This window comes from Oenanthe melanoleuca, chromosome 4 (genome assembly GCF_029582105.1).
Source record: "Oenanthe melanoleuca isolate GR-GAL-2019-014 chromosome 4, OMel1.0, whole genome shotgun sequence".
Classification (NCBI taxonomy): domain Eukaryota; kingdom Metazoa; phylum Chordata; class Aves; order Passeriformes; family Muscicapidae; genus Oenanthe; species Oenanthe melanoleuca.
In genome coordinates, this window is record NC_079337.1 from 29,566,191 (window position 1) to 29,592,958 (window position 26,768).

Sequence of the window (26,768 nt, forward strand, 5' to 3'; positions counted from 1 at the left end):
TGAGTAGGAGTTTGAGGGTGGCGACAAAATAAGAAGCCACCTGAGTGTTTTCCATAACTGGTATCAGAAAGTCATACCAACTTGCAGAAAACCCAAAATTTCACCAGAATTCATTTCTATGGAAACAATAACAGAAGATGTTATTTCAAACTGATGGGTTCACATCCACACAATTTTGAACACTTTGAATGTTTATACAAATAACATCACATTAATTCCTTTTCTTTTTTCTTATGGATTTACAGTAATGCAGAATTAATAAAGCAAGTAGAAGTCTTGGCAACAGAAGACTTTTGTTTTCAGAGTTGACTTTCAAAATGATATGGAGAAAATCACCATCCTAACTTTTCCCATTAAATTGTATATTGAAAGGTACAAATACACAACCACAATGAAACATTTATTCTCCCAAAATTAGCATTATTACTTTATTTTGTGATTCATTACAATCTGAAAATCCAATAGTCAAAAAAATAAACTAGGCATAATGTTATAGCATTTTACAAGCAAAATACTTTACTGTTTCCGTTTCAATTTGCATAGGGTGGGATAAGTGTATTGGTTAAAGAATATAACATACAGAAGAAAGATACCATAGAGTTCATCAAACTGCACTGCAGAGTGTTATGTTCCTGTGAGTGAACAGTACTTAAACAGCTATTTCTGTCAATGGAAAACCATACACTTCACCATTGACAAGGCTGCCTTCCCATGATCATGATGCATCATGATGGCTGCAAGCCACCAGTGTCTCTTCTTACATTGGGAGTCATTCTCCTTTAAAGAAATAAAGAGTTAAACAAGCCAGAATGCATCTATCTATGCTCATTTCTCTTCTACCTGGACAAAGGCCAGTATGGAGAGAGGGAATTTTAAAGTCAGCTTGTGAAACAGGTTATAATAACCTCTGTCTCTCATATTTTCAGTCTCATGGAGCTAGCAAGCTTTGAGCTTCATCCACACATCTCTGCCATACCTGCTTCCAGGTAAAAAACTGTACTTTTCACTTGCAGAAACAAACTGCAAAGAGATTACACTTCTTTCCCACTGTAACCACATCTCTGTTCCTCCAACTGTATAAATCTGGCTTAAAAGTCTCAGAAAACTAAAAAATAGTTGATCTAGATTGTAATAAAAAAAGAATATTAAATACCTTTGGTAAAAATAGATATATTTAACAAGTTTAGAAAAGCAAATAGTTATATTGTCAATAGGAGGGTATAAAAATGTACACGATAAAAATAACAAACACACAAAAAAATCATCAGCCATAGTAGTAAGAATAAAGGCGCTGTTCTTTTCAATGTTTGCTTCCTTAGCTCACGTTATTGTCCAGTCTTCCTTCTAAAAGGCAGGAACTTTACTAGAGCACATGGAAAAATCCAGTCCTTCCTACCAGCATTAGACAAATTAAATTTAATTCGGAAAAAGTCTGTTTTAACGCAAGTTTATACAACAGAGAACGCTTTGATTTAGAGTATGTAGGAGTAGCTGAACACAGAAAGATTTCAGGTGTTTTCAACCAGAGGCCAGATGTACTTGAGCTGTAGAAATGAGACAGCCAGCAGGATCAAGTCTCCATGATGTCAGCCTTATAAATCTATTTTTTACTCCTAAATTATAAATCCATGTGTTGCCAAGAAAATTGTGGGGAATAACAACAATACATATATTTTAAATCCCTCATTGATGCCTTTCTCCCATCATTTCACTGGGCCTCCAAACAGAGCTGTCACACAACATATAATCCCAGTTTGGCTTCTCCTCTTTTTAGAGCTCACTGTAAATCTTCAAGACGGAAGATCCCCAAAGCAAACAACTGAGATTACAGAAGGAGATAATGCACAAGCCCCATAATAGAATCAGCCATTGATTGAATGTGCTTTCAAAGAAAACAGCACAATTAAATTATGTTTATCCTTCAGTATTCCCTTTGCACACACAGTCACACTCCTCGTGGTGCTCCAAGGGTACATCTGTCAATGATTTATGCAATCCCCGGACACCAGTCCTTGGCTTCAGCTGAAGAACCTGAAGAAGAAGAAGCCAAGCATCAAGAAAATGGCAAGTGCTTCATCACACACCTAGACTATGATCTTACCAGATTGCACTGGAAACCCACTAGATGACAGGAAGCATATTAAAACTGAATTTCTTCTTAATTCCACCCACTCGTAGCTATTTTTGCTTTTACCTCAAGCCATTTACAAAATTGCTTAAATCATGCTGAGCATGATCAAATCATGTGGCTTTACAAAAGACAAGACTTGCAATTTCAGATTTACACTTGATTTTATTTAAGAGCAAACAGTAGAGTTAACCCAAGTAGATAACTGTATAATAAATAATTTTACCTATCAATTTATAGCAAAGAAATTAATAAATATTTGTTTCTTCATAAAGTTAATATCTACTACTAGAGAAAGAACAAAAGGTATGGTTGTTATGTGTCTGAACTGCACTAGTAAAAAACTTAGAAATTATTTAGTGGCAGAGAAAAGTATATTAACAAGGAAGATTTTATTTTTTTCAATGCAATACCTAGTTTAAATGCTAAAAAATATTTACTAAAAGTGCAATACATAAAATACTGGTGCATCTATTGTTTTAAAAATAAACACCTTAACTGGCTTTCATTATTTCCAAACATGCAAATGTAGAAACAATGTATACCTCATGGTATTTTTTGGTGACTTTTGTTGGCACGCATTGGCACTCATTGCAGCTCTGCTGACAACAGGCACAGTTTCCACCACAACGTTTCACCAGCAGACACAGCGGCCAAAAGATGGTGTCTGTCCTCTTCAGCTCCTCCCTCAGGGACACTGAGAAGTTGCGCGGAGTGCAACTGTACAGCCGCGCCTCCTCCTTCAGGAGGTTCAGATCCACCACTGCAAAGAGACAGAGAAAACAGCGCTTTCCTGATTTCCAATCCAAGTTCATTTGTGGCAAATCACTTCAGCAGTGCAGAACCCATGGGGAAGGTTCATTGCCGTGCAGGTTCCGCACAAAAGTGTCATACTGAAGTTCCATGAATACCATGAAACTTAAACGGAATGATCACTGCATATTCACCAGTTATTTTATAATGCTGGCAAAGTTGGTTCAAATTAAAGCAAGATTTGGCTATCTTCCACATGTTTTATCAAATTAACCGTAATGGAAGTCACTTGGTTTATCCTAACACTCTGAGCTTCAGTGTTGCTATTCTACGGACATTTTGGATTGGTGAAACAGAGAGAGCAATTAAGAATCCTGCAAAATTTCAAAAACTTTTTAAATTCCCTTGCAATAAAGCATTCAAACTTCATCCTTGTTAAAATTTCAACTATTGCATCTTTGCTAGGGCATTGTAAGTATAAGAAAGAATGAAGCCATTCATTTCTAAGCAGAAGTCACTTCTATGGGCTAAGAACTTCGAGTAGTTGACATCATCAGGGAGTTCTGCACAGAATAAATAAGTGCACAAGATTGTATATCTATATAACTATTAGTAGGCTCCATTTTCTCCTCCCTCTTCATAGCAGCATATATATGGATTTCTGTCGTTTCTCTAGGTTTCATTTTCTCTTGATGTGTTTTAAATAAAAGTTCCTCCTTGTAAGCAAGTTACTTGAAATGCAAGTTAAAGATATAATATTTGACACCAGTTTCCCTATAAACTGGTTCCACTGTATCATATTAAAGTTCCACTTTGCCAATAGTTGAACAGCAAGTTCATGAAAAGAGCTGAAAGAGGACAAGTTCCTTTATGTTCCTCTTTGCAGCACAGTCGAGAGCTAACAAGCCTTGAAAGAAGCAGTTTAAAATTGGGAAAAAATAATAAGACTGCGGGGAAAAAGTGAGAAACAATATAAATTGAATTTATTTCAGAAAACTCAGACTATAATGATCAGACTATAAGGATCTTTTGTCTGAATTGTTTTTCTCCACATCTACCACTAAGGAACAGAAGTGATGTCTAATTTACAAGGATACTACTCTCTCTAGTAAAAACCAAGAACATAAAGAGAAAATGAAAACACTACGATAACGTGGCTATTGAGATGAGTGAAACAAGGGCCCCAAACAAAGTGGCAAAGACCTTTAACCAACTGGTTTTAAGATAAATCAAGAAAAAATTAGGGAGGAAAAAGAACTCCAATGCATTAAGATTGCTTAAAAAATAATGTCATCCATTCATAAATAAAAATATATACAAAAAAGCTAAAATAAGTTTCTGATTTGAATCACCCTCTAGAGAAACACCATTTTTTTCCTCTCTACTATGTAAAGAGCCTCAAGAGGTCATCAAGAAGAACTTCGGCCTATCAAGGCAAGATAATTCCTCCTAATTCTATTTAAACACATAAGACATAAAAAAATTTAGAAGCTGAATTTCTTTAGCAAAAATGCTCACTGGTACTCTCCCAGGAGCAGATCATTGTGAAGAAATTTCAATCCATGTTCCTTCAAACATTTCTTTTGCAGGCCATATCCATATACTGGCATACATAAGTAAGGATTTATTATCATGAAAGGTCATTTAACACACTGAAACCTTTTCTTTGCTTGCACTCACAGTGAATGCCAAGCTGGGGTGCTTCATTCCATCACTATCGGCTTAAAATAGGCTCCTAAATAAACAAGCTGAATTTTAGGAGGGAGGAGTGTGTAATAACTCCAATAAAGTTACTGATAGGACACCAGCCTGCCTCCCACACTGCAAGAGCATTCCTTGGAGAAAGTTGAGAAGGGAGCAGAGGAAAAGAGAGACAAAACTTCTGGGGGAGAGATTCACTGTGAGAAACCAGAAATTATTTAAGCTCTTCTGATCAGCTAATAGCTCTAGGCTGAGTCACTTAAAAGGTGAATGTGTCTACCTCCATTAATCAAGGACTGTGGACAGGAATGGAGTACTTCTTTCTTCTGTTATGTTTTTAAACATATAATAAGTGAGCTGTCTGAATGAGGACAAAACGCCTGAAGCACACTTTGAGAAGCACTAGTTCTGCTGATACTTTTTCCTGGAAGATTGTTTCTGCAGAGACTGATATGCTTGGGGCACTGAATTTGAAACAGCTTATGTGCTGCTCAGCCCTTCACCATGAGGTATTGAAAGTAGATGCTGGGCACTGACATCTCTTCCAGCAGACCCATGGAGTAGACCCACTGGGAGAGATTCTTGTGTGGTGATGTCCTTCTCCATTGCCTCCTGACTTCCAGCAGAGGAATGCATTAAGTTCCATACCTACAGCTAGCTGTAGTTACAGAGAAAGGACTATGCACTAAAATAAGCAGTATGTTACTCACTTTGTCACAAAAAAGGAAATAATTTGAACTCAACCCCTCAGACCTGCAGACATTAATTTTAAAAGGGTTCTGTTGGAGAGCACAGAGCAGTCAGCTCTTAGCAGATATCTTTCAATGTGCTTTACTATTACAACAGGCTTCAGGATAGATGAACAAATGCCATGTTTGATTTCCATGCTTTAAAATGTACTATGGTATATTGCTATGATACCTCACAATGAACCCTTGCCCTACCTTATGTAATTCAATTTCATTAAAAGGTCTGTGACAAATTTATCTAGGGCTTATATAATTCTTTGAAGTGTGTGAATGAAGCTGTTACTTTTTCAAAGAGTAGCTGTCTGTTCAACATTTATTTTAACACACTGTGGGCATGAAGCTAGATGAGAGAATGTATATATTCCCTTAAAAGTGTTTACTTAACCACAATAAAAGGTTATGTGGATTTCCCAAGTGCACTGAGTTACAGTACCTGTTATAATGTGAACATTTAAACACTCCTTCAACTTGGCTTCCACTCATGTATCATGTTTGACACAACAGTCAAGGTTCTTTTGTCTAGCACTAGCTCAGGAGGAGTGAAAGGCTCTGCAGTAGAACATAAATTGGAAACACTAAAATAAAAATTAGTGAAGGAGGAAAAAACGTAGATGCAGGTAGGCCTACAGTAAAGTCTATTTCAAGAGTGTGCCTACACTGGCACACGTAACTGAACTAATTCATGTTCACAGCAGCCTGAAATTAATTTTGTTATGCAATTGGCAATGCAATTTTCTGGCATCTTTTGGGATGTGTATGAAGTACCACAGGGAAACTTCTTTCCCCAAACATTTTTCCAGCTGGATACTGCTTTCAAAGTCAATGAAACAAATCAAATTCCAGTTGTGGCACTTGTGTGAGAGCACAGATAGCAGCAGAATGGTTTTCATTCCTAAGCACTTTGGAGATATTCCTGAGAATGTAAGTTTCTTACTGGCTTCTACAATAGGAGCTGTTACAAAATCTTAAGCAAGAAGTGGGGTATAAAGAAAAGAAAAATTCACATAACTGTACAAAAAACACAACTACTAAGGACTGTGCTTTGATTGGGACTGGTTTTTGTCTCCTTAAGGAGATTTCAGAACATGTTCTAATGATTATACATTTATTTCAGTGGGAAGTGATGGGATATATTTTTGCACAGCAAAATATATTTTATTTTTAAGCATGTTTAATAGTATAAAAGAATTTAGGATTATATTTAAACATTAAAGCTTCTGAACTTGGTGCTTCTTCTTTCCTGATGAAGTTTTTGGAAGCATTTTATACAGAGAAAACATCAGAGACAGAAATTCTCTGGAATTAAGGTTGTCTAAATATAGTTTTGCCCTACAAATTATGTAGGAAGAGAGGACATTTCTCTACATAAAGTAAGATATATTTTGTAACTTGTTTATGAAAACAGGACAGTAATTTAGCTTTTTCACTGAAACACTGTAAAAATGGAACTGATTTAATCATGAATCAAAGAGTTTGAAAAAATCAAAAATTTTAGGATATGCACTTCTGACAAACATTTCTTAAAAAGGTTTTGAAATATAGCAAACATCCCGCTTGAGAGAATAACATAGGAAAAAATTAAAAAGAAGAGAAAGGTTTAGCTTTTCCTATCTATTGAAGAGTCCTATGTCGTTTCAACTGGGCATATTTTCCACCGCAGGCTATTGTATTACAGACTCGGTAATGCAGTCTGAGGGTGGTCTCGAAGACAAATGTGGCAATACTATGAAATGTTTATTCAGTGAAAAATTCTATTTCAGCATCTAATTAGAAGTCTTTAAAAGATTTACTCTGATAGTTTCTTTTTAAGATGTGTCTTGCAGGGAGGTTGTTTTTGTCTATACAGATGTTAACCAACACCTGCATTTTGTTTTTCTCCCACTTACTGTGTGCTTATGGCATGCATTGGGCAAATACTAAATCTCTATAATTAAGGAAGTGTTAAATGATTATCTGAGAGCTTTTAAAGATATTTCCTCCTCTTTGGCTTATATTTTAGCTGGTCTATGCAGGGCTATAGCAATATGGATAGGGTACAAATGTTGATTTCTGGGCTCTGATCTAAGAATTAACTGTCAAACACTTAAATTTGAGCTATGAAAGGTTCTACTTCCTCCCTTTTCTTGCTGATCAGATGATAACTTTTAGCTTACATCCACCAACAGGGAAATCTGTTCAGCTATGTTCATATGTTTTCCTTTTCATGCTGTATGGTGAGCAAGGAAGGTGGTATTGCCTTCACCCTATCATCCGCATGTAATCTGGGTGGGATGTGGCAGGAAATTCACGAGTGTCAGATGTAGAAGGAAGAAAATGAGTTGCTGATCAATAGATCTACAAATTTTGAAAACACATTCTACTTTACTTTTGATGAAGTTGACAACTGTATGATCAACCCAGACATGGACACATGGTATTTCCTAAGGTGTCATCAAAGAGAAACACTTAGGTAATTGCTCTCAATTCATTTCATGTAGAGACTGGAAAAATTCTAGGGAAATAAACTATCATTCACATGTGTTCTTCAAACCAGGACAACATGATACAGTAAGTGTAAGACATTACCTACCTCAAATAAAAAAAAAAATTGCCCTCATAATATAAGAAACCCACAAATTTCAAATATGTGACTTTGTCAAGATGACCTGTTGCTTTAGAGAAATAAAGATCTCTCAGGTTCTCTACAGGAAACTACTGTTTGCTTCTTTTTTGTTGTTTTTGTTTCTAATTTCCCTTTACTGCCCTCTCCTGCTGAATTCCTTTGAGTTTAGCTACTGTCCTTTTTCAAATAATACAATGTTGAGGACAGCTAATAACAATGGTATCTGCTCTCTTTCTAGCATATTATTGGAACCAAAACTCAAGTTGAAGAACAATCTTAATTCTTTGTCAAGAAATCATACCCATAGAAAGCTGCAAGGCCAAACAGAAGAGTAAATTACCTCTTGACTTCCTCCCATGAATGTATGCTTTCCCAAGAAGTTGCCATGTTGGCCTGTACAAATCTTCCAAATCCAGCTGCCATCGATCTGGTTCAAGATAGCGGATAAGGTCTTCCACAGTGCTAAATCCAGCCACTGCATTGTTTAATACATCCAAGGGCAAGGCTGATGGGGGTAGCAGGGATGGGCTGGGTGCTTCTGTGTGGTGCTGCAATCAAACCCAAGAGAAGGGCACCAGTCAGAGGGTTAATGGATCTGCTTTGGCAAAGTGCTGTACCTTACCAAGTTACATAGCTGGGAAACTTTGTAAGTGAAGTACAGTTTATCTACTAAGATAAATGACAAGAGTCAAAAAGTACCTAATTAATCTTTAGCAATAATTGTAAACAAACTTCCACTGCAGAGTTTGCCTTTTCTTACATTTCCAGCCATTTGCAGCTAGCATGCCACTTCACCTGTCCTTTGAAGATGTTCACTGAGAGACAGATAGGACTTTAGAAATAGAACGTGATTTTAAAATATGGCCCCATTTACAGGCATTTCCTAAACCCTTTTAGAAATCTGAAACATTTGACATTCTGCCTTTACTCAGAAACTTAGCCACAATCTTTGTCTTCTTATCCTTCAATGCAAAATATTAACATACCCCAGTACAAAGACAGCAAATATTCTTTCTCTCATCTATAGATAAAAAAAGCACTAGTTGTGTTTCATACTGTGCAAAGAATTATGTTTCTGGTCAAGCAATAATGAACAGAATAATAACAACATCTGGCATAAATAAAATTATTTCTCCCTTACAAAGAAAGGAAAAAAATGTTTCAAATTAAATCAAAAGTACTTAAACGTTGAAATTGAGTCTTGAAAAAGTAATTTCCCCCAGCGCAAATTTCACTGACAAACTCAGTGGACAGGAGTACTTAGTCACAGACAAGTCAAGCAAAGTGAGGCATCTGTTTTTGTTCACTCTACAATCTGTTTAAAAATTATGTATTGATTCGTATTTTCAAAAGAATAAAACAAGGCAGGAAGGTAAGCCTAAGTAGGAAGCTGCTTCTGAAGCACCTGAAGTTTAGGCTTTAGGCTTTTCTGTATACAGACATTACTACAGACATTATGTCTGCTTAACTGCACCAGAGCAATTAATCTGGATCATGTAAGAAAGATGAAGAAAAATTTGAACATGCTGCCAATTTAGGGGATGGAAAAGACAATAATATGTGTTTATATAGATATTTATATTTAAAAATCCTCCTACCACTTAGTGACAAAATGGCACTCTCAATACTGTAATGTGAAGTGTGTATATACTGTAAGTTTTTCCATTTATAAAGTCAGATCAATGGTAGGTAGTCATTTACCTTTTCAAAATGATCAGGGAAATTGATGAGAAATGTAACAGTTATGCTGGAAAAGAAGATTTAGTAAAATAATTCTTGTAACACTACTCACTCAGCAGGAGTTTTCTAAAATATATATTCCTGTGGTAGCTGCATCCCATAGAAATAAAAATATTTTACTTTCTGTCCTCTAAATTCTATTAAATATGCAGTTTTTGTTTCAGCTAAATGTATGGTTGAAAGAGCAGCAAATGGGAGTAACCATGATAGCCTTCATATTTTTTGCTACAAGGCTTTCTCTACAACTTCAAGAAATGCAGCCACTAGAAGGATTTGTGCTGCTTTTTAACTGGAAGTCTTGCAAAAATAATACAAAACATAGATTAAGTGTTCTGCTACTGTTAATTTTACAGTATTTTCATATTGCTAATAATTTTCAATAGAATTGGTGAACCAGTTGTTTCCCATTCTGGATGAACGTGATTTTCAAAATATTAAAATATTTCTTCTTCTCTTTGCTCCATTGCCTGTATTAAAAATAGTAACATGTTGATCCACTATGATAATAAAGAAAAAAATTCTGGTCTATAATTTAAATAGTTGCTCTTAGCAAAATATGCTACTTAGCATAGTAAGCTTCTGGATGGTGCTCTGACACTGTAATTCAGATGGTCAAGAAAACAACCATTCCAAAACTTTTCTTCCTGTTTTTCTCCACAATGGTGTAAAAACCACATTTCCTGGTTTGGAGGTGCAGGGTTTTACTAACATGAAAAACAAAACCAGTAATAACTGAAGTAAAAAAACCCAAAAAACTCTTCTATTTTGTTTCTAGGTAAATAATTTACTTCAGTATCTTACTTCTAGGATTTTTGTTGCCGGAGAAATAGGTGGATTCTAGAAGAAAATGTGTTGATCTAGAATCTATTTTCATATTTACAACTTACATCACGCACAATAAACAATACATATGTAGCAAGTAATCCATCAGTTTATGGTGTTCCGGATTCAATAGGCATTTGCCTGAGTAAAAATGTGAGGATATGGTGAATCTCTGCACTTAATGGTAACACAGTTAAAGTTGCCACCACTTTCTAGTCATTCTCACAGCAGCCCAAAGCAGAAAAGAAAAAGTAATTATGCAACTTTGAATGTTTTAGAATAAAGGCATTAGGATCTCAGGATTAAGAATTTTTTCCCAATAATCTTTAATGTTAGTCAATTTATATGACAGTTAAAGTGTAACAAAGATGAAAGATAATTGATATCATAAAGCTATAAAGGGTGTATATTGAATTTGTGACATAATAACCTTTATGAAATCTCAATTCAATAAACCCTTCAAGATAAACAGTACTTCTAATTATACTTTACATTGTTTTTACTTGCTAGTGGATACTAATTGTTTTGTAATTTAAATCTTTTGGACAGAACATCCAGGGCATCTTAAGTGGTACTCCTTCCAGTGACTAAAACTATATGTTGGAATTCTATACAATTTATAATTTCACTTGACTTTCTCAAAGTTTGTCATCTATTGGCAGACTTTACACCTGCAATAAGGTTTTACTCGCAGAGCAGAAAGCAGAAATGACTTGATGCAAGAAATTAAAACTCAACTTCATTGATGGCACACACCTTTTAGAACAAGCAAATGCAGAACTTCAGCATAACTTGGAAAAGTAACATCATAGCTGCAACTCAGAAATGTTGACATGCTTCTTACCTGAAGCTTTCAGTCACTTTTATAGTAAGTCTATTACTCCTGTTGTAATTTAATCTATATTTGTCTAGGCAGTCCTACCTGGATGCCTCACTCCACCTGTGTGCCTGACACTCCTGGTGTTCTCAAGGCACTCTCTGTGCTGTGCTATGACATCAGCAGTCAGTGGATGTCAGAGAGAGATGCCATTTCACAGCAGAATGATGGTGGGAAAGCCTCCCAGGAGGATCACTGATAATCTCTAGCTATTTGGTGCTCAACACTGATGGAGATAATGATCTGATAATGAAGCAGCCATCTCTCAATTGGATATTCATTCTATAGACAACATCCCCTAATTTACTCCCCAGAAATTTCTATGTCTCCCCTAACAGGTCAGCTAAAAAATAATCAACTTTGATTTAACATATATTTATTTATCTGACAGGAGAGATACAAACCAAGACCACAGACACTTCTGCGGTCCAAATATAGTAGCTATCCAAAATATCTTTCCTGATGGAAACCATTTTTCTAGAAAGTGATGTTCTCCACGCTCTGCTATAATAAATACTAATTGAGAGTAAACACTTCTTCTTTCATAGCAACATATTATCAACTTATACCAATGTTTTAGGTTTGAGACCACCTTTCTTATCTTTTTTTCCTGAGCATGAATAATTTGTCAAGATAGATTTGGCAAATACTTCAGGTTCTCTATGTGATTCCTCCAGTAAAAAAACATAATGTGCCTTTTTTTTCTGATTTTCTGCTCATGAAACAATTTCAAATTACTTTAATAATCATAAATATAGAGACAATAAAGTTAGAGACAAGCAGTTGCATATCTACTGTTAGTTAAAATGATTCAGGATGAAAACTACAGCTGAAAACATTGAACTTCTGCTGGCCTGTACAACAGCCAAGAATGAAAATTGGTGAAACAGAATTTTCTCCAGGTTTGTTTATATGGTATTTCTGTACATGCACTTAGCTCTATCAAAACAAATACCATACAAAAATCCCCTAAGCTGCTTACAAACGTACAAGACAGGCCAATAGGGAAAATTTAGGCAACAGTTAAAGATATGGGCTTGGAAAAAAGGACAGAAATAATACAGACTAATGTCACAAGACTATCCAGCCTGGAATATCCCGCATAAAAGGGCCCCAGAAAAAAAAATTAGGGACTAAAAATCAATCTTATGATACTCACCATGTTAGTTGTGCCCTATTAAAGGAATCAAAACAATTCCATCTAGCCTCTTTCTCAACTGAAAAGAGTGAGATACTATGGTAAGTAAAATAAGTTGTCAAGCCTCACTGAAGCAGCAAATCTGAACAAAAACTTCAACAAACAAATTTAAAATTATCTAGTTGAATTTCAAGCCTAAAGTATTATTTAATATGTAGCCTAACTTGAAGACTTATGATTAATTTCTTGCTCTTACACATATTTCTTGCATTATCCTCAGCACAGTGTTTAGGCCAAACCCTCATAATGTAAAGCATCTGTAAGTAGTATCTCCTTATTATGCCAGCATGACTGTGTATGTGGCTGAATAATAAAGAAGAGGCAAACTTCTGAAAAAGAAGCATAGACCTGCAACAGTAAAGCCATCACAATTGAAAGCACAGCAGCTGCTCACACAAATGCACAAATAGCTTTAGATTCACCCTGGCACCAGCATACAGGTTTGTAACACAGCCTTATCGAATCTGTAAAATGAGCATAAAGGCAACCCCTTGATCTCACAAGTTCTGTGACAGAATGAATACAATGAATTTTTGTTAGATTCTTATTGGTTTATCTGAAGAATCCAGAAGTGTATTAGACAGATACCAGGTATAAAGTTGGATATGAGACTGGATATTATAACCTCTCCACTATCCATGCCACTATCCGTCTGTTCTTTCCTTGCACTGTACCTGCTCCAAGGATAAACAATTCAGAACATAACATGACCTACATTCTACACAAGATCAGCTCTCAAGCACTATTATAACCTAAGAAAAGCCTTTATTTTGCACCTGTTTCTCAGGATAAGAGTACTAACACCCTAAATGTACTAACACTACCCTCTTCCAGTTAAAGGAGAGGCAAAAAATAGTAATGTTAGGTTGCTGCTGCCAGGAATAAGGAATTTCATCTCTAATAATGCAAGCACTAAGTTAAGACTGGAAAAACAAAAACAAGTGAGTCAAATACTTGGCATGACAGGACACTTACAAGTACTGAATACTATGTCTAAAATAATTACCTCCCCACAAAAGAAATCCCCACTTTTTTTCCCTTACTTGTCTTGAAGAAAATATTGTCAAGCAGTTTCTAAGTTATGACCCATTTATCAGTTGGTACAGTTCAGAGAAACTAATAAACATCTGCATAGTTTAATCAAACTAGAAGGGACTCCATAAAAACCTCAAAGGAATCTAGGCTCCCCTGAAACCCAACTAGGATCAGTAATTTGAAAGAAGTAACATATTTCTTTTAATTAAATATCCTTAGAGTTTGTTGGTTTGGTTTTTTTGGGTTTTTTTTTTTGTTTTTTTTTTTTTTTTTAATTATTGCAATAATTAAAAAATATTTTTTTAATTATTTAATTAACACTCCAAGTCCTGCTTAGATTTAAAGATAATGCTTTTGAAACTTATAGTACATGCACCTTCTTGTAACACGCACAATAAAGAGCCTGTTTTCTTCCTTTGTAATCACAGGTAACCCTCCTACTAAGCATCATTAGAAGCTATGAGAGAAAGCAGATATCCAACTCTTTCCAGTTTGCCCTGAGGACACAAATTTCTCCACATAACAATAGCTCTTTATTTTCTCCTATAAGTACATGCTGTAATAGGTGTGAAAAGCCTCCTTAAATCCTGACCTGCCTGAAAAAGCACAGGCTTTTACTTGCTTGCATCTATGCAGTACAAAAGAAAATGCACTTGTGAAAGTCTCTAATTTATAAAGACTTTTCTGTGCAAAATTAATGTGTACTGCTAAGAAGGTGTTAGTCCTGTTCAAGTTTCAAGAAGTAAGTGGGATGATCTGTAGCTGGGCCTGTGTGCAAACACCCAAGTAGAGAAATCAAGTTAAAAAAAAAACTAACCAACCAAAAAAAAAAAAAAAAAAAAAAAAAAAAACCAAAAAACAACAGAGGCAGATAATAAATTTAGGCTGCCAAAAACCAGGAATAAGGCAAGGATGTTTATGGAAGTCAAGAAGGCTGCCACAGCTTCCATCCACTGTAGCACTTTTTACTGCTTTAGATGAAGTTACTATCACAGCAGCAAGAATGGTTTCATGAGAGGCACATCACCCTGGGTCTGCTGAGCAGGTAGGTCTGGTGAAATAAGCTCCAGTGGCACTGGATTAACCATCCCTCTCTTTCAGCTGGCCTCATTTCAGGGATGCAACTTCTGCCAGTCAAATGACACACAGATAGAGGGGTACCAGCCCCCCTCAATTTAATGCTTCTATGAACAAGAACCAGACTGCAGGATGACAGCACCCTTCTTTCCTGGGCCTCCAGCTCTCTGCCTTTCAAAGGCTCCCTAAATTTTCTGTTCCTATAGTGTGCTACAACCTCTTATCAAAAGCTTGTTCAGGCTCTCTTCATGTGCGTGCAGGGTTTTCCTTTTATTTCACTAAGGACCTCATTTGTTGAGTATCCATGCATGCCCTTGCACCAATTTACATCTTAAAGCCAGAGGTGGCTTTCCAAACTCTACATCCATATTTTTGTTACTGCATTTTGAGGGTTGTTTTCTGAATAGTGCATAATCTCTACTCTCTATAACCACCAACAGGAGAAACAACAGAGATCACAAGGGAAAATGAACACATTTGTGTGCCTTTCTGGTTTTGTCTGAAAAAAAGAATAAAGACTTGCAAAACTAACATTGGATAACAGTCTTATAGCTTAACTAGCAACATGACATTTTCTCAGGCTAAACTTTTGATATAAATATTTTTTTTAAAATGTTTAAATATTACCCTAAATAGAGTTTCTATGCAGTTCACAGAGAAGGCCTGGAATTCTCATTGTGCTGGAAACAACTGCAAGATGCTCCCAAGGAAGCTAGCAGCATGGAAATAGCACAGGATGTCACTAATCATCAGTGTTCCTCTGGCAAAGTGCAGCTTTTTGCCTGAACTCTATGCACTCTAACACATTTTGAAACAGACAGGTGTGAGAGACACTATGTAGACAGAGCTGACACATTTAGAGCTGGTTCATTAACTCTCTGAGGATGCATCAATAGCAATAGCCTCTGGAAGCTATTTTCAAAAAACTTTAGTGATTGGTCAGTTATCATAAATATCTACAATAATGTATGTGTACATAAATAGTTGTGTTTATGCATGCATAAAATACAGTTTGATTTTTTCTGTGATAACATGTATCAGTAATAAATCACACTAATTCATTCTAAAGGCAAAAAGAAGAAAACTGATGCTCAGCATCCATAAACAATTTTGATAATTTTAGAGGTTTCTATTCGTAGGAAATATATACACAGACAAAGCTATCTTTCTTGGATGCAGTTGCATGCTATTGATCATTTCAGTGCATCTGGTAAGTCTCATTGAAGCAGCACATGCTGCTTCGTCAGTATGCAATAAGCACTACAAAATTACCTGCCTCTCCTTTACTGGAAGTAATTGTTTTTTTATAAAATGACCCAGTAATTCTTGTATTCTTTTGGGTAACTTTCACTCACTGATTTATTCTTTCAGCTAATTTAGGAGAGAAGAATTGTATAAACAACTCTGCTTGAAAGCTGTGTTGCCAGCACCCTTGGCAACTGCAGAAATTTCAAACCATGATGGATATAACCCCTGCAAGCCCTGGAATCCAACCAGATACTTGCACTGGAAGCCAAATTCGGATGCCTCTTTTCTACCTTTCTAATGGGGTTTTAATTGTATTTTCTTGCATTAAGAATTTGTGGACATGGTAGTGAATAGGATTCTAGATAGAAGACGAAAAGAAATGTAAGACATCTCACAGCTTGGACACATTTTGACTCAGTAGGCAAAGACCCAGCCTTACTATTCTGAAAGCAGGACCTGATGAAGTTGAAATTCACTGAGTTGAACAGGAAGCATTTAAAAGCAAACACTTAGCCTGTGATAATAGTATAGAACAAGTTATGGCATAGATTATCTCCAAGACAAGAAACTTCAAAGTAGAATCAGTATGTCAGTTTTAATCTTGAGTTACTTCTTGAAATAATTTCTCTTTTTATAATTTTCAAATTACTGTAGATATACAAACTAATTTTAGGTTTATTATCCCAGAGTCTGGTTCCTATTAAGCACACTTGTGGCAGAGTAACATTTAAACCATAACTACTTCCAAAATCTTAATTTTTAGTGAACACTCTCTCCATTTTTATACATTTCCCTCTTCTAAATGAGACTTTAAAGCTGAGAGTGAGCTCTCCTCACACCATATAACTAAGCATACATGCCATGAGAAAAAGTCTACCTTTTGTATACTAGCAACAGTTGCTAAATATTTTAATTTCTGAACTTCAGAGTAACTTTCATTATAACATTATCAAACTAAATTTATGAAACGACCTGGCTATTCCTGTTTCATGCATGAGAACATGGGTAGACTATAACTGCAACTTTGAAAAGCTATAACCCAGTAGATAATGCTGTGTCTTGTACAATTTAAATGCATAATAAAAATATTTAGTCTAATTCTAACCATGGGCAATGTATATACACATACAGGGTATGAAGTGTGTTTATACAGATCAAGTCCCCGCTGAAAACAAGTGAAAGTAGACTATTTATAGGCAAAATGAAGTAGCAAAATAATTTACTGAAGCACTGTTTCTCTCATCACAATCTCATAAAATCTTTCTTTGGAGAAAGAGCTTGCCATGTGCTTGCAGCAAGGTGCTAAAACAGGCAAATCCCCCAATGTCTAAGAAATCATAACCTTTATGTCTGATAGCATTTTCTTTTTTATATTCACAGGACTATCCCAAACACTTTAGCAGCTGCAGTGAATCCTTACAATGTGTGGAACGTGTGAGGGAAAGTGCAGGACAGGTGGTCAACTATTCACATCTCATGGGACTGCTGCTAATTGCTGCAGGTTATGCTTTGGAAACAACAGATATTTTCGTAAGTAGTAACTCTGTCCTCCCTGTCTTAGTCCTTCTTTTCAACTCTCCCGTATTAACTACTCATCACAGTATTTAAGGATATTTAAAGTTTATTCCCTGCCTAATCTAGCTCATTGTTAAGAGGCCATTTGCTGTCTTGTACCCATTTGCAGGGCAGAACTCTATATTGATTACTTACTGACTTTTCCAAAATATGTGATATTTTCTCCTCATACTGCTCTCACTCAGGAGTTAAAGTAGAACTCTACAGAGACCCTTCTAAAACTACATCAATATTTCAGTGCTTGATTACTTTCTGAATATACCCATAATCACCTCTCTATGTTTCAAAGCTAAGATCATAAGGTAGCTTCCTTTTTGTTTTGTGCTTGAACTGTCCCTGTGATTGAAGTGGTAGGGTATTCAGTGACTGTTTTAAATAGTGACATCATTTTGCACTAAAATATTCCTTCATGGACATTCAAATGCATGAGTTGACAGCTAAATAAGAAGTGGGTTTTTTTTTTCAAATGCTGCTATAAATAAACCCTTTACCTTCATTTTGTGAATATAAAGTTAAATGTAATTTTCTAGTTGTTCCATTTTGATGAATGTTGTATTATACCTGCAATTCTCTTCCAGAAGGGAAACTTTATATTTATATATCAAATACTGGGACCAAGACAGAGAATATCTCTTCCCAATATTTATAACAATATCCTTTTTTTTTTTTTTTTTTTACAGTTCATATTTGTTGTACAGACACCCTGGCTCCAAGATTTAGCTGAACTTTAGCAGAATAGGATTTCACCACAGCTTAGCTTCTATCCCTGAAACTTTGATACTATGCAATTACAGTATACATTCCTGAAGGCTGAATTGTGGAACATCTTTTACTTCAGTCAGGAGAACAGGACAACCTGAATTTTGCTTACGATATGAAATTATCATCAAAAACAAGGAATAGCATTGTAGTTGAACTGACAGCAAACTAATTGCCCAAAGGAATCAATGCATAGAGATTACTGCAATCAGATGGCAGTGGGCGTGTAGATATAGTCTTATGAATATTTGCTCAGATCTTGTAGCAAATGGGTTCCTGTGACTACTTCTGTGACTACTAATCACTGCATTTATAGACACACATGAAATTCAAGCAGGAAAAGGTTGCGTCTGCTGTATTTATGATTTACAGAGCCTTTTTAAAATTTTCTGTACACAAAACTCTAGCTCTTAGTTGACTGACAGCAGCTAACAAAGAATAAACAGTAAACTTAAATGCAGCTGCTCTGAATAGAAGAAAGGTTTTGCACATTCTTCTATGACAGGGTATATAGCCAGTGATAGTTAGAGTACACTAAGCCTGCAGACCTTTTTTAAAATTATTCATTTTACTCAAAACATATATAACAGCTTAATCAAATTAAACAACAGTAAGTGTTTGGAGTCAGTGAATGAACTGCTCTTGAAGTTCCCTCTAGGAACTTCCCCACTGGAAAAGGATAGGTATTCTTAAGAAAATGTTTACTTATCCCGGTATGTTCACAGGAGTTTCATCAAACATTAAACACTAGGAATGATCGTTTGTTACAACTGCAAAGTGTATTTGTGAAGGACAATGAAACTTCTACAGTGAACACCACTTTAATTTGATCCTTCAGTACACATGTTAAACTGCATTCCACAACAGCTTTCTGTTCATTTCATATCACAATAAAATGAACACACCCAACATTCCTGTATAGCAGACATTGCAAATCAGAGCTTGTCCTGCCTTGAAGGCAAAAAAATCCTTGAACAAAACATTACTTTGCAGGGAAAGAACCTCGTCTCTGTCCTAATATATCCATTCTTAGTGTCATCACACATTTCATGTTACTTCATTATATTTTGATATATATTATGCACACAAGTAATGTGATTGCACAACAAATAAAAGTCAAAATTAATTGGGAAAGTATGCTTAATAAGAGAAATCTAAGAAAAAGTATTTTGAAATCCCTTGCATTTAGGAGTAAAATATTAAAAGCATAAATGCAAAATCATAAACAGAGTCTGAAGCAGAATAAACAATGTTACAGAGCAGATGAAAACCTGAATAAGAGATAATGGGATCCTGTTTGAAAAAACCAAATCTCATTCGGATATTTTCAGAACATCATAAAAACAGATATTGAGCTGCTAGAGAGGTCTCAGCGGAAATACAGTGCTCAGATTTATCTCCAACACTTGTGAGATACAGACAGAGAGAAACAGTATATTCACATGAAGGAGCAAGATGAAAATAAAATCATGAGCCATGATAAAAGATTAAGTGATACAACTTTCTTTCATCTTGACAAGACCAGGCTGACAGCAGATAACAAACATGCAAAAGAGCATCAGATGATCAGCTGTTCCCTTGTCCATCAATGACAAGAATTATTTATGTTAAGTGGTTGAAAAAAGTTGCATACAATGTAAAAGCGTGCAACAGATGACATGGGGAATCTCTGAAATCCTCATCCCTAGACTTCAGGAACAGCACTAGAATCTACCAAGAATGATCTTAGTGTATCTACTCCTTGCTTAGAGCAGACAATTGCTCAGAAAAGGTCCAGTCCCACTGAGTTCCCTTCCAGCCTTGCATCTCTGCCATTGTATTGCAAAGCATCTACCTGGAACACTGATCTTTCTAGAAGATCTGTAAAATTCTGCTGAGTGACATGCTGAATTTTAGAAACAAATTAACCCTAAATAATTTTAAAGTATGTTTTGACTAGCTATGCCAGATGTTCTTTTGAATACATAACCAAACACTTTTTTTCCTCAGTAACTCTTTGTTCATTTGTACATTTTAACCCTTTGGATTTAGTAAACTAATGGTACATATAAAAAGAAATAACTGCATGCAAGTATACCTAAATATAGAATATCTGGTAGAAAAATACTTTTTTTTTTAGCTGAATGTCAAACCACAAGCCCTTAACTAAAATAAAAATTATAGTACTTCAATTTTGGACTTTAATTTAGTTATTTTCTCTTGAAGAAAATTAGGGAGTTATAGGTTTTTATTAAAAGTTGGTTCCTTGGGAGTAGCAGAAGTTCCTTTGGTAGTATTATTTACAATTTCTTTGAAACCTCAAAATAGTATGTAATATAACACATTTGAGAAGACGGTTTTAGTATCAGCTATAAAATAAAAGTAGATGCATTTCTGCCACGCTCTACTTTTTCAAAGCTATTTAAAATTAATCCTTCAAAGATGGTTTGAAAGCAGACTGCTTAATTCTATTTCTAATAGTCTCCCATGAAATTTGGTGCTGCTTACAGCATGAAAAATCCATTAAAATAGAATAGGTTGAATTTTAAGGCACCACTATAAACAACTGCCTTGGCCTGATTCTTAGTGTTATTAAAAATGAAATAAATAATTTAAACAGTCTAATTACTTTTACTATAATGAATAAATATACATTTTCTTTTGTACATGCAATTCCTTTTCAGCCCCTTCATTGACAAAAAAAAAAAAAGAAGAAAATAAGGAAAGACAGCATCTGCCAAGTAATAAACCCAAAGTAATAACAAATCCAATACTTTGTAGTGAAAATACCATTCTCCCAAGGATTGCTAGTTAATCAGTTGTCTTCCATTAAGCCAAATATATTCAGTTATAACAATGTCATTGTCCACAGATGTGACCAAATAGTCTCTAATTAATCTGATGGTCAACTAGATCAACTATCTTGATATAGATGGATGGATGGATGGATGGATGGATGGATGGATGGATGGATAGATAGATAATTATATTCATTTGGGTTTGCTAACATAGTATGGGTATGGGTAGTCTTTTATCAGAACTGATATAAAATTATGCTGCTTTATGTCCTCAACCAGGCCATTAATCTTCCTTGTAACATTTAAAACAAGTCTATTCAGATATCAGTTGTGGCCCCAATCCTGCCACAGACTGTTTATAGCAGTCACACTGATTTAAAGGGATGTCCCCATGTGCACAGACCTTCATCTGGTTTCCTCCTTTCACATTGCTCTGTTTTTGCATGTTCACTGTGCAGGAAAGCTAGAGTCAAAACACTGGCACAAGAAAGGAAGTGCTGCACACTAACACTGCACTAATCACAACCCTTTCACAAACTGCTGCTACCTGCTATACTTTACTGTCACTTTTGAAAGAGGTAGAGGCTTTCTTCAATTTTGTATTTCAAAAGCATAATTTTACAAGAGTTGCAGAGCCTTTTAAAGAGGCACCTCTCATTCTATTCCCATCATATACCCTTTTTTATTAATCTGAAAAATTAATATTTATGCTTTGAAACACACTTTTCTGCTTGCATATCTACTTAAAATATCCGTGTGTCTCTTATTTTCACATTCACTGATTCAGAAACACTGTCAGTTCCTGATGATTTAATGTAGAATATATGGAGCTAATTACAGAACTCAAGACATCAAAACCTGTGGTTTTCTAAACTTTAATTAATTGTGGTTTCACAAGCTGCTATTCACTGCAATCTAGGAAGTGGTTAGATGTAGGGCATATTATCAGTTTAAGTAAAAAGCCAAAGTGTGAGGTACTGGTTGCACCTGAATTTTCCAGCTTGTAAGAAATATGACTTTCTGTGAACTGCAGACATTGTGTAATGTGGGGTTGAACAGAGAGAAAACAAAGTTATTTGTTCCTTTGCCTACTGGACTGAAAGATACTGGCTAACCATAAGTTTATCTTTTGACCAAGTTGGCAAATCTACTTCACAGCCATTACATTGAAAATGTTCTTTTGCATCCCCAATAAAGCACAGATAAACAAAATAAGATAATTTAAGATCATATTAAAAAGGTATAATTCATAAGCAATGATTGCTGAATATATATTGTAGTATGGTTTTTCCAGGGCATGATTGACAGATACTGCAAGAAGAGGGGAAAAAAGAAAACAGAGTGGGGCAGAAGGGATGGAAGAAACATTGCAAGGAAAACACCAGTCAAGGACATTCACTGAAGAGATCTGCACGGATAATTCTGGTCAGATCTCTCCTACCTGCCCTACACAGTAAAACCCCATGAGATAATCTGTTTGTTTAAATAAAAATAAAAACACATTCTGTAGGTTATCAATACCAAAAATGAAACATAATTGAGATGTTCTGCATGAATTACACTTAGGAAGCAATGTTAAACAAGTTGAGTAAAGTGACTGTGGTGGCTGTCATGTTTTGCCAAGGAAGATTCAGTCTTGAATTTGGAGAAAATATTTTCTGTTTTTGTAAATGTTTATACGTTTGAGATATCTAATTGCCAAGAAGATAGCATTATCATGTTCTTAGCATTCTTTCATTATTTACTATTTAATTTGAAGCTACTTTGCATCTTTTACATTATCTGTGCAGCCCCATTGGACAAACAAGGATTTCAATGAACTAATCACTTGGGGAATGGCAGGGAAGACAAATTGTCATTTCAAGTACATCACCATAAACTTAATGTAAATTGCCTGAATTTAGATGAGCATAAATTCCCTTTGTAAGGTTATATTTTAGTTAAGAGGTCAGAAGAGGACATTTTGCTATTTAACAATTCAGGTTATTTTCTCTTCTCAAACAATATACTAGTATTAGATATGGGTTACCTTAGCAACCATTATATTGTCAAAGGGAATTCTGAGAAACTAGGATGTTCGACATTGACAACATTGACAACTCTTTTCTATCTCCTACAATTCAACTTCTGCCATAAAAAATAAACCAATTTTTTGGGATAACCACTGGCAGTAGTCTCAGAATGAGGGCATCAATACTGATTGAACCTGATTAGAATCAAAGTTTAACTCCTCCAAGCAATCTCTACTTCATTACTGAATCTGGTCCATGGTGTATGATTCACTTAATTAGGAAATTAGAGGAATATATAGATGCTGGGCAGAACATTAAAATCAGCGTAATAAACACATACATAGAAACAATCATTTGTCAGTTAATTAATTAATTAATACATTTTAAAAAATTTAAAAACCATAAAAATCTATTTAGGATTGAATAATGTGACCATTATTGTGATGGTGTGGATGTTATTTTTCAGACTCACAATACCTACTAGTTCCTGTTGAACTGCATATTTAAAAATATGTCACCAGTCACATTGTAAATGACAAAAGAACTAGAATCAAAAATTCCAAAGATTTCAAGCCTATAAATTGGAAAGTACATGATTATTATTGAAATTTCAGTCGTATTGTATATTAATAGAAATAACATTAAAATTGCATGCAATAATAAATTCTAGTTAGTGCATTGTTAAAATACATTTAAAATACAATTATTCACCTGATAATGCCCACAAGAACACCATTTGTATACAAAATGACCTAACCATGACAATTTGGCACTATAGCAATTGCCAGTTATCATCCCTTGGTTACTTGAGTATTATTTTCTCTTTCTTCTCTGGACTTCAATAATTGCCAGAAACAAGCTGCCATCCTTTTCCCACAGAAAGAAATTGCCACTCTGCAAGAAGACATGTCAGACTGTCACTGGGGACAGAACACTGTGCACGACAAAGTCCGAGCAGGATATAAAAGACCTGCACCCCATGCAAGATGTCTTGCTTCCTAGTTCTCTTGGGGGGTTCTCTAATTGCTTGATTATTAATTCTCTAATTGCTCAATTAGGAGATAACCTTTTGTAAGTTTTTAACCAAGTCCAATGGAGAAATCTTTCAAAAGTGATTGTACTCTCATAATTTATTAGGGAATCAAGTTCAAAGGAAAATTAAGAAAGTAATGGTGGTAGTAAAATCACTTTTCTTCAGTTTCAGATTTTCATGATGACTACACCTTAACATTTTGTTACTTTTTCAAATATGCACCACAAAATTTAGACCAGTTCTATCCATAAAGTATCCATCAGCATTTTTGTATAGTACTAGTTTAGAAAATTATGGCTTTGTACATTTTAGAAAATGCATGGCTTTGTTTAATGATGCTCCTTAGATGGGCAAAAAGTGTTTTAAAATTATCAACAACTTTTTAAAAAAGGCCTACACAGAAAAGTTGGTCCTGTTCACCAGGACTTTTAATGGATTGATTTTCTAAATTCCTCTGTAATTTGTAAGCTTCAGGTGATGAAATATCAAACTTTATAATGGAAATTTTAAGATATTTTTTCCCTCTTTAACAGCAAGTCTCTTTTCCAATTTAAAGAATTGAAAAACTTTCTGAAAATTTTTAGTTGGTTTTCTCCTGTCAAAATCTTGGATTTTTAGTGAAAAGCTGAGCTGTACTCTGAAGTTTTTATACCAGCAAACACTTTCAAAACACTCTTATGAACCTTAATTCCACATTAATTTTGCATCAGAGATATACTACTATTTTAGGCACCTAATTGCAAAAGGTTTTTTTCCTACATGAAAGGTGCCTATAATTTTCTTAAGCAGAAAGACAATTAAATAAAGTAAATACAGGATTTAAAGTTATATATATTGACAGAATGCAAACAGGAGGAGATCAATGACAGAACTTAGTTAAACTAAAAGACAAGAATTCCAAACCAAAATTACTTAAGATGACTTAAGTACAGGAAGTATTTCATTATTAACTTTTGATTACCCAGAATACCTCACATTGAAAAGCCCAAAGACAAATATGTACATGCAAATCAGAAGAATTCAGCAGATCAGAATGATTATAGAAGATAAGCAAGGGCAACCCTACTAATAGCTTACATATTAAAAGCTTACATTTACAGGGCTAACTGTTCTTCCAGTTAGAAAGTTTAAAATAATTTGGCATTTGATCCTTTCCCCTCAAGAAATATAGATGATGACTAAGAAGGATTGATAATTTGGCTCAACTAAGTTATCTTATTCTCTTTGGCTACCTAGTCATTTTGGTTCTGTCAGTCAGCAGGGAAGTTCAGTGTTGGTTGCACAGTTAGCAAAAATTTGTTTTCAAATATATTTTAAATCTTAGGGGTTTTCAAGCTTCAAGGACAGTGGCCTTTTAAACACTTACATGCAGACATAGTAAGAAAAATAGTGAAAATAAAACACTTGAAAATTCAAATTCAGGAATTGCTTTTACCAAGCCAACTGCTCACTGAACTATTAAGATATTGATTTCTAACAAAATTTCTTTAGCACAGCATCTGTCTTTCTGAAGATGGTCATGATTTTTAAGGGTTGCTTGTCGTAGTGTTAGAAGAATATTTAGAATAAGAGATGTCTCCTGACAAACTTTGAAGCAGCTGCTACCAAAAAACACCAGAGCCAGATACTGAATAACAAAGCACCATCTTGATTTAACTATCTATGCCACTACACTGAAGATCCCCTATCCTCCTAACACACTCAGATGAGACCAAGAACTGCTGTAAGGGAAGTCAGTGTAGAGCTATTACAGAGCTCCCCCAAGAAGCCCTTTTGCAGCTGAAAGGGAAAGGTTATTAGAATCCACCAACCTCCACAGTGCCTATAGGATTATATGCAGAATTTCTTGGAAAGGCTGTGGCATCTGCTTTTACACCTCCACCTTTCAAGTGTCTTTAAACTGAGTTTTTCATGCAGTAAAACACACCTTTCAATAGGAAGACCAGCATTCTATTTCTCCTTGTAAATGGTCGTAACTATTTTTTTCCCTGTTATTTATTGCTCAGCTCAAAAGCAGAGTGAAATTATTAATCAAGCCTCTGGAAAGGTCTTTGGTCAAACAAATTGCCTTCCATTTCCACATGCAAGGTTTTTAAAATTTATTTTTGTTTTTAAACAATTAAAGTTCTTCAACAACATCAGCCAGCTAGGAGCAAACATGGAAGCAGCCTTCCTGAATTCCTTGTCTACTACCCTAGCCTGAGATAATTACAAGAACAGATGTGACAGCTTGGTGATTTTCTAGACTTTCCCATGAAAACAAAAATTAAAGCTTTTCAACAACAATCCTGCCTTCTTCAGCCAAGCCTTTCATCATCATCATTAAAACGGTTTTGAGAACTTAAAAAGGCTAACAAATGACAGCTCATAATCCCCATCTGTAACACCAGAGGCCAGGTACTGCAAACACTAGACAGGTGCAAATTTTGGTATTTCCATAGTGCTTATTAGCTATCCCTTTTTTAGAAACAAAAGAATTTGTCTTAACACCACTACCACAATTCCACATTAATCTTCCCACAAGCAAACTCTTACCCTGAAGCTACTATACAGTGTTATTACTCTGTCAAGATTTTTTCTCCTGAATTTAAAGAAGTGCTTCTACCAATCTGTGGAGCTAGACTGTGCTGTAAACTATTTGCTCCACAGCTGAGTTTATCTCAAATGTCTAGAGCTGCCCCT

General features: G+C 35.2%; 1 protein-coding gene across 1 annotated transcript in view; it reads right to left on the reverse strand.

Annotated features, from left to right (window-relative positions):
• Positions 1 to 414: 414 nt before the first annotated feature.
• The window catches only part of PDGFC (platelet derived growth factor C), a 128,141-nt gene continuing 101,787 nt past the window's right edge, over positions 415 to 26,768 (reverse strand). Inside the window, exons 4-6 of the mRNA XM_056490275.1 lie at positions 8,274 to 8,481; positions 2,674 to 2,891; positions 415 to 2,031 (exon numbers count right to left, since the gene is read on the reverse strand). Of these exons, the coding sequence (XP_056346250.1) occupies positions 1,915 to 2,031; positions 2,674 to 2,891; positions 8,274 to 8,481 (543 nt within the window). The 3' untranslated portion in view covers positions 415 to 1,914. The remainder of the gene's footprint in view (positions 2,032 to 2,673; positions 2,892 to 8,273; positions 8,482 to 26,768) is intronic.